The 8712-nt window shown below is 40.8% G+C and overlaps 1 protein-coding gene across 1 annotated transcript in view; it reads right to left on the bottom strand.

Annotated features, from left to right (window-relative positions):
- NAV2 (neuron navigator 2) overlaps positions 1–8712 on the bottom strand; it is a 238692-nt gene that overhangs the window by 140256 nt on the left and 89724 nt on the right. The window contains 1 exon segment of the mRNA XM_035892631.1: positions 5278–5350. Within this exon segment, the coding sequence (XP_035748524.1) occupies positions 5278–5350 (73 nt within the window).

The following is an 8712-nucleotide window of genomic DNA, read 5'->3' as shown; positions in this document are numbered from 1 at the left end:
TATTTTGCACGGGGCTTCCAGACCTAGTTTTGTTTCTCTTATCTTAAAGACAGGCTGAGGTAATGCTCCTGGCAGTTTGCCCCTGCACTTTGTACAAAAAGAGTATTTCAAGGAGTACTTCAACCTCACCGCACTCTGCCCATCAAGGCAGTCTCAACTGCTTTCTGCTTTAAGTCCCCTCCAGTCCATTCGTCAGCTTAAATATTCATCTTAACTTAGGTAAGGACAGGCATGTCACCCAACCATTTCAAATTTGGAGGCCAAAATGACTCGTCTTGTATTTTTGAAACAACACTCTAGAGATTTGAGAGGAAACTGGAATTTGGTTTTCAGACAATCCACACAAATCTCCCCTTTGGAAATTTCCATACTGGAATATCTCAATTGCTGTTTCTTTCACCAACAGCTGGAACTTCCACCACTGTAGCTTGCCAATCATCCTTCTCTGTCTTCACAAAAACACACCAGACTCAGTGGAAATTGAAAAAAAAAAAAATTTAGTTCAGGACAAAGAAAAGGTAAAAAATGAAATTTCTGCAAATCATAAATGACTCATTACGTACAGAACATAGATCAAAGCAAACCAGTGAAGAAGAAAAATGGTCTGTCACTTATTTAATCAAGCTTGTTTGCATCTGCATAGCTTATTTTGTATTTGATTCTGTAAAGCACGTGGGACTAGAAAAACCAGAACCAGTTTACAGGGACTAGACTGGTTAGTCAAACTGCCTAGCAGGAGTAGAAATGAAGAATCACTGGACGTTCCTTAGCTTACATCTGTCCTGCTAGAGAACAGGGCTGTCATGTACATATATGTATATGTACATCTATATTCACTCCTAAAGACAGTGGGCGTCTGCTTCTGTCACTTTGCCCTAGCCTCTTATGGGTGACCACCGAGCCGTTCCGCACGCAGTCCCCATCAACCCTTCTTAGTTCACTTAAAAGGTGAGACAAGATGGTCTGCTGAACAGAAAAAAATGGAAAAACATCAGGAAATTCTGTCCACAGTGAATGGTGGGAGAGGAAAGACATGGCCAAAAAAATCTACAAGCAGGTGTGAATTTAAGACAAACTGTTGAGGAATAGCTATACTTCACAGCTGATCCAGGACACATCACGAAGTACAGACTCAACCTCAGTCAGCACATGCTCTAGGCTGGCTGGCCTCTAAGCTGACTTGAGGGATCCAAAGCTACCAAAACAGCTCTGGGACGAACTTTGTAGACTCTACTGAGGAACATGTTCTGAATATGAACAATACTGGGAATTTCAGAGAAGCGAAGAAGGGAAACACAAGAAGGAATTAATTTCAACCCCACATGCTACATCTTGCAGGCATTTTTTGATAGTTAAAGAGCAATTTTTTGAAGACTGTACATAAGTGTACTCAATGTGCTATCATCAAAATTTGGCAGCGTGGTAAGCGCCCTGCTCAGGTATGCTTAGAATAGCGCTGTGGGATATTTGTGCTGCGGAAACAGAAATTCCACCTTGACACTGGAAAGGACCTAAAAAGGATGAACTGCAGTACTGCAGAGTGTGCACGCTGAAATTCATGTACCTACAGAACCATTAATGTCATTTCAGAGGCAAAAGTCTAAGCTGAATCACGGCTGTTCCAAAGTCTAGCGGGACATTTTCTGTCATAGCTTTATGGTTTCTTGATTTGCTCAGCTGATCATTATCCAGCCAATCTGGTACCCAGAAGAGGTGCAGCTGCTAGTACCTTCATCATCGTGCTGCTAGCACGACATCAATTTGAGTTTCTACTGCACATTTATGTTCTCCATAATCTGCAGAATATTGGCAGCGAGGAGATATTGTGTGAAGCTGGGCAACTGCATTTCCAGGAGTCTAAAACCCAGCTCGGTGTGGAAACAAGTTTAAGAGCATGAGTAGGGAGAGACAGCTCAAAGCAACAGACAATAAAAAATTGCAGGAGGAAGGGAAAAGAATTTTCCAGCATCCCCCATAGTAACCCCCCTTTAGTAACTACAAATGGAGATTTGGGGATTTAAGAATCTTTGAGAAGGGAATGCCTTTTTGGCTCCACGCCGCTGGGGAAGGGGGCCTGTCTCTAGCACAGTATGGCCACCATCAGTGATTGCAGATCCTGAGCATCTTCACTGTATAAATCCATTAAAAAAAGACTATGTCAAAGTGGCATGCACGTATCAAAGCAGGATTTTTTTAAAATACTGGAAGGATATGATACACAAAGTCCCAAATTATTTCAACATTTAGGAGTCATCTAAATTCCAGTTTTGAACCATTAACTTCCCCCTCCACACTAAAACTGCACTATTGAAAATTAAGTATTCTCAAGCAATCCAGGAGAGACTTCACTGTTTATTCCCGTTTGGAAGCAACAACAATCTTCTATTTCCTCCTAGATGAGGATCTGCCAGTGAAGGAAACAAAGGGATTTGCAGTTGCCCTAGCAGGTCTTGGCAACTTGCACAGAAACACTGGCTTTTCTGCTTACGGCACTCTTCATTTTAAGTGATTCTGTGTTCTCTCTTGTTCAGCCTCCTTCCTCAGTACAGTTAAGGAGTGACTAAGAACAGAAACTGAATTTTGTTGAATTCTAGTTTTTTAACTTCAATTTTATAAAACGTGTTCCTTCCCTCCCCTCTCTAGCTGTCACTCTTTTCCTTCAGTGTTGGTGGAGCCAGTAAACGTTCTCATTCATATGTTGGCAGCAAACATTACTGGTCTCTTCTTAGCTTCCCAGTGGTTTAGTATGTTAATTCCCAGACAGTATAAAAGAAAGGAAGAAATACAAAATCAACGAAGCCATGGGATAACCTATATCCTGCTGAGGCCGACTTGTGATGTGGCGGGAGAGCAATGAACATGAATCACGTTCTCCCTTCCCCAGCATGAACAAAACTACGCTGCCAGCTTGGCACAGTCATCCCATCAACAAATCTGCTGGTTTTCTTCGATTTTGCACTGTATCAAGACAGGTAAATAATGTGAAATTTATCATATTTTTACAATATTTACATATCACATCAAGATCAAAATTAGCTTTTACCAAGGATTCAGTTGCATTTTCTTTTGAACCATTTCCTGAGAAACAAACTTTCCACTATTAGAAGTTTTAGCTCATACTTTCTTTTCTTGACATGAGAATCCTTCCGATTACAACTGAGCTATCGAGGCATACAATGCAGGCAGCACTTGGGCTGACCATATTAAAACTTCTCTTTGGAGGAAAATATGTGTTATTGGTGTTCTAACCCAGCCTAAAGACACACCACAGAAGATGACAGCTAACCTTCAGACCCTCTTCTCCTACCACTTGTGCTAACAGCAGATTAGAACAATGTGTACTAAATATCTGCTGCTTTGCTTTCCATGCTTACAAACCACTTCAAACTTAGTTTCAATACATTTGATTCAATACACCAACACATTTCAAATACACATTTTCAGGTGGCCTTTAAGATCTCAGACTAGGATGAGGTAAGGGGCTTCCTTTCAAGGACAGCAAGGAATTCTTTATGCTATTTTCCAAATTGTCAAAATGTAATTTTTAATAACAGTTTTAAAAAAAGAACAGCTTCAGTTTTATAGTAATTTTATGAAAGTGTTCATATTTTTGTAGTATTTTTTAAAATGTAATGTACATATAAAATAACTTGTGTGCATGATGGTTTTGCCATAAAGTTCATCCACAGTTGTTATCTGGAATACATTTCGTAAATACTATTTACCACCAAAAAAAAGGGAAAGTGTGTTTCAGCTAAGATTTCAAATCATGATCATAAAGCGCACGGTGCTGGCTTTTGGATTTGTGACTAAAACTGTTGATAAGGTGCTGGTGTTTTGGCTGTGGCTGAGCAATACCTGCACAGTGTCATGGCTTTCTCTTTCTCCCTGCACTGCCTTCCGCCAGCAAGCAGGCTGGGGGTTCACCAAGAAGCTGGGAGGGGATAATCTGGACAGCTGACCCCAACTGACCAAGGGGATATCCCATGTCATATGATGTCATGCTCGGTAATAAAAACTGAGGTGGGTGGCAGGGGGGTTTTGGGGAGAGAGCCATCGCTTGGAAACTGGCTGGGCATCTGCCTGCTTGTGGGAGGTGGTGAGTGATTGCCTTTGCATCCCTTGTTTTGGTTTTCTCTTCCTCTTTCCTTCACTCCTTAAAAACTATTTTTATCTTGACCCGTGCATTTTCTCACTTTTGCTCTTCCTATTCTCTCCAGTGCTTAGCTGCTGGCGGGGTCAGCCCAGAACACCTACACATCCTTTCTTACTTTCCTTGAGCTATACGATTCCTTCAGAGGAAGAAAACATAGCTTTAAAATACAGGCAATTAAGTTATTCACACTCAAGTAAACGCAAGTGCATGATTTGATGACACATCTTCCTCCTCAAAACTAAGTTTGCAAAGAGGCTTAGCCACCAAATCTAACTTAAAGTCTCACCTGATGCCACACATCCAATTATTTGTTCTGTGAAGCTCTGAAGGAGATGTCATATAATATATTCAAAGTTTGTCTTAGCAGCTACCGAACTCAATTGCTTTTCCAGCGCATTTAAATGAAAGTGTAAGTGAAAACTGGTGCTGAGCATAACAGAAATCTGTTTGATCTCTTAATAAATTGACAGCAGTTAAACAGCTTCTGAGCCAAAAGGTACTATGCATCCTGACGTATACTGGCATAAAGGAATATAGTACACTGAGTTCATGTTTGGGTTTCAGAAACATTCCGGTGCTCTTCAAAAGCAGTGAGATTAATTAGAGGTCAAAATGTCTTTTTTCTTTTGGCTCAAAATATTTGTGTTTTATTATTTTGTGCATTTGGAAACAAACTTTAAAAAAGATCTTTAAAAAAGAAAAGACAGACGGATACTTTTTCAGGTAAGAGAATAATTGAAAAATGAGGAAATAAATTTATCTCTCAAAAGGCAAACAACCGCCAACAGTTCACTTTAATTATCTGTAAAACCTACACTGTGATCAGTGTGGCAATTATAGAATTTCAATGAAAAATTGCTGGTTTTTAACAGGAAGAAACAACAAAGTGACTGAATTCTAATTCGGTCGCATTGATTATTTTTACAAGTCAGCTGCGTGGAGATTACATACATATTTTTACCTACCTTTCATACTGAGGTGGGGAAAAAAAGGAGTAAAGACTGTCAAAAGTTTAATTATCCATATTAATCTTCCATTACATTCCACATGATGGTTACAATCACAAGCAGTAATTCAGGTGCCTCATCTAAAATGAAATTTTAAACAACCGATGGACTCACCTTCTGCTGACAGCCCCTGTATGTTAATTCCCTTAGCAGCCAAGAAACTCAGGCATGCATCTATGTTTTCAATCTGTTCAAGAACAAAACAAAAAATTAAAAAAAAAAAAAGAAAGAGACACAAAAAGAAAATGCATTGTAATAATTGTTTACTTTCATCTCCTGCCACCCTTTATTGCACTCAGCCTTTGTATCACATAAAAAGTCCCTTTGCTCATTATGTGGAAACCATAACATGAAACCTCCTCGGTTACTACGGTCCTAAATTGATCGAGTATTATGTGGCTCAGGACTTCCTGTTATTTGTACTTGCATGCAGCAAGTTATTTAATACCCTAACCACAAAAGAGGATTGCTACATATCTTACTAAAGGGTCAAGGATGTTATGCCAGGATTTTTAACCTACAATAAGTATAACAAACATGAAACCGAAAATAAACATGGAGGCCACATTTGCTTGAGAAAGGCAGATGGCCGCTTGCTCTTAAGTTGACAGCTGGCAAAAGCTTCCAGCCACAAAAGGAGTCAAATATAAAAATCGTAACTGGAAACCTCAGCTGGAATCCAAAAAATGGTCACTCGTGACGTCCTCTGCGTGTCAGAACTGACAGGCAACTCTGCTCGCTCCCTGAGGGGCAAATCCTGCCTGTCAGAGGGATTAAACTGCATGGGATAAAATGGATTTTGACCAGGTAGGGTCCTCCGCACAATGAATCTGACTGTTGGTGACCACAGCTGCTACACACAGCCTGCATTCAAATCCTACCTACCAAAGCGAACTCCAGAAGGGTTGGACAAGTTAGGCGTTTTTTCCCCTGTATTTCAACATCACAAGAGATCCTGCAGTACTTCCCACCTAGCTTCCCACCAAGCTACCGCCAAAGCTCTGCTGTCCCATTTGGAAGATGCAGGGAGACATGAGCCCCCCCCCAGACCACAGCACTTCTATGCAGAAGCCTACGCTTACACAGCTCGAGAAGCTGCAAGGTATGTTTTAGGAAACGTCACGTGCTTCACGTGTGGTCACACAGAAGACTTTTGGGTAATAATACCGCTGCGCAATTTTTGCTTTTATATGGCAATCAGTAAGTGATAAAATAGGGTCTCCATGTTTGAACCTCTTGCAGACATTAATTTATTAATTCCCAAAACATGGCAACCAAACACTGCTTTCCCTTTATAGATAAGAAAATAGACCGAAGCCAAGCCCCACACTTGCTATCACGTAGCTACCTTTCTTCTGTGAAGTTTGAAGACATCAAAAGGGAACATGAAATATCCAGCTTCCCTCTCAGCTCCTGCCTGCCCTCAAAAAAATACGTGAGTGACGGCTGCGTGGCATTCTGGAGGCTGAGCTCCCAGCACCTGACCTGCGCTTCCCGCCCTACTCAAAGCAATCAAAAAGTACAAGGAAAGCTGCCAGGAAACCTCAAGCATGGATTGCTCTCAAGGTACTTTCATTTATTGACTAGAACAATAAAAACATTCTCTTCTATCGGGGCAGGGGGGGAAGTTATTGGCATTATCTAACTGTGATTTCAACAATTACAAACACTGATATACTCAAAACTTTTATCAACCATGTTATACTTTGAGATATACTATATCGAAGTACATAGTATGCTTTGAGGATATTATATACTTCCAAACCCAGACAGATACCAAACAACACATTTCCTGTAATGTTCAGACCTTAAAGCTTGTAGCAGGGTGCAGTTCAAAGGTTTGCTTATCCACAGTTCAATACGATACAACAGTCAATCTCTACCTGCTTCCTTCCTCAGCGTTCAACAACTCTTTCAAGTTTTCAACACGGCTCTTTTATTGAGGTGATTTAGGACTTTGCCAGGAAGTCAAAGTTTACCTTTTCGAGAATAAACACCACACAAAAGCATCAATCCATTTCTACCACCTCCACTTAACAAGTCTTCATCCTTCCAAGAACATTTCCAGTCTTCCACAGTTGCGGGTAGATTTGTCCTCTCCTAATGAGGAGGATTACTTAGATTAGCGAGTAAAGACAAGCAACTCTCAAACTCTCCTTTAGGATGGAGTGACCACAGGATTAAGATTTACTTCTGGGTAGCAAGTTCATCATCCTGCCCTCAGTCTTGCTGCTATAGTAGTCCTTGCTGACCTCCTTATCTCATGCTCATTGCACAGCTGATTCAAACGCAAGCACCCCCCTTTAAAATCACTACCACCTCTTCCCTAGGATGAAGCCACAGTTTTTACCAAGCATTTTAACCACCAAATGAAGATAAATGGCTCCCATGCCCTGACTGATGCGTGACTGTGGTACTAACGTTGTTACTTAACACTATGTTAGTACTAACAACATTACATAGCAGAATGACAGGAATGTGAGCAATTAAGTTGATTTTGAAGGAAAAAAAGAGCCCAAGAAGGAAAACAGAAAGAAATCTGGGAAAATTCAAGAAGGAAGTGAAATGCAGAATACAGGTCTACAGCTGAAATGACTAAAACTTAGTGTTGATAGAAATTCAGGGTGCTTCCCACACAACGACTGGCTGGTGGCCCACATAAAAGTGATTTGTGACTGCTATCCAGTTCCAGTGAGAAAGGTCTCACGCTCACTTGGCAATCTGGAGTCCCATCAGAGGCAAAAGCCTTGAATGCTGGACCAGGGACCTCTCTTCTATGCCGCCCTCCCCACCCCCACTCAAGGCGCTGAAAATGAAAACAGTGATGTTGAGGTGTGCGAGGGATGCAACCACTGATTTTTCCTGCTGTAAAAACCAAAGAAAAGAAAGCTACTGAAAGCTGCCTATGTCAAATAGCTTAAGGTGTGAATACTATTTTTGTGGCCACTGGCCTAAGTGAAGAACCCTAAGCTTGTTTGATTGAGTCTAAAGCATCAGAAATCATGTTGCTTGTTTAAAGAGAAGCTTTTCCAAAAGTGTAACATTTAATGAATTTCACCTATATAAGCTCCAAGGAAAGATTCTGTCTCTAGCCCCTGTTGTATTAACATAAGAACTAACTAACTCTATCATCCACAAGTATTGTTTTATGGAGAAAGATCCCCCAGTTGGAGAAGGGGGTTGGAGAAGGCAACCTATGGTAGTTAGACCATTTAGATGTGCGTACCTAGGATAGAAGTGAAGTTCCTGGATAGATCTCAGCTAAGGAAAGGCCTAATGACCTTGCATCATGGTGACTTCCAATGCAAAGTACAGCTGCCTCCTTGAAATTACAGTATTCAATAGCAAATCGTCCCTGAGACTCAACGGACCCTTTCTTGGCCAAGTCCACATATTTCTTAAATTCTTTAAGCAGATGTGAAAAGACTGGATTTGCCAAAGGGGAGCCTCTATTTTCTTTTTCACTGTGAGCTACAATTGTTTTTTGGCTGACAATTCTGATTTCTCATTTGCTTTGCCAGCAACTTTTAACACAGCAGAAGAAAAGCA

This window comes from Egretta garzetta, unplaced genomic scaffold, assembly GCF_000687185.1.
Source record: "Egretta garzetta isolate BGI_Z169 unplaced genomic scaffold, ASM68718v1 scaffold454, whole genome shotgun sequence".
Lineage (NCBI taxonomy): Eukaryota > Metazoa > Chordata > Aves > Pelecaniformes > Ardeidae > Egretta > Egretta garzetta.
Note: the sequence above shows the minus strand (reverse complement) of the source record. Positions and strands in the feature narration are given on the sequence as shown.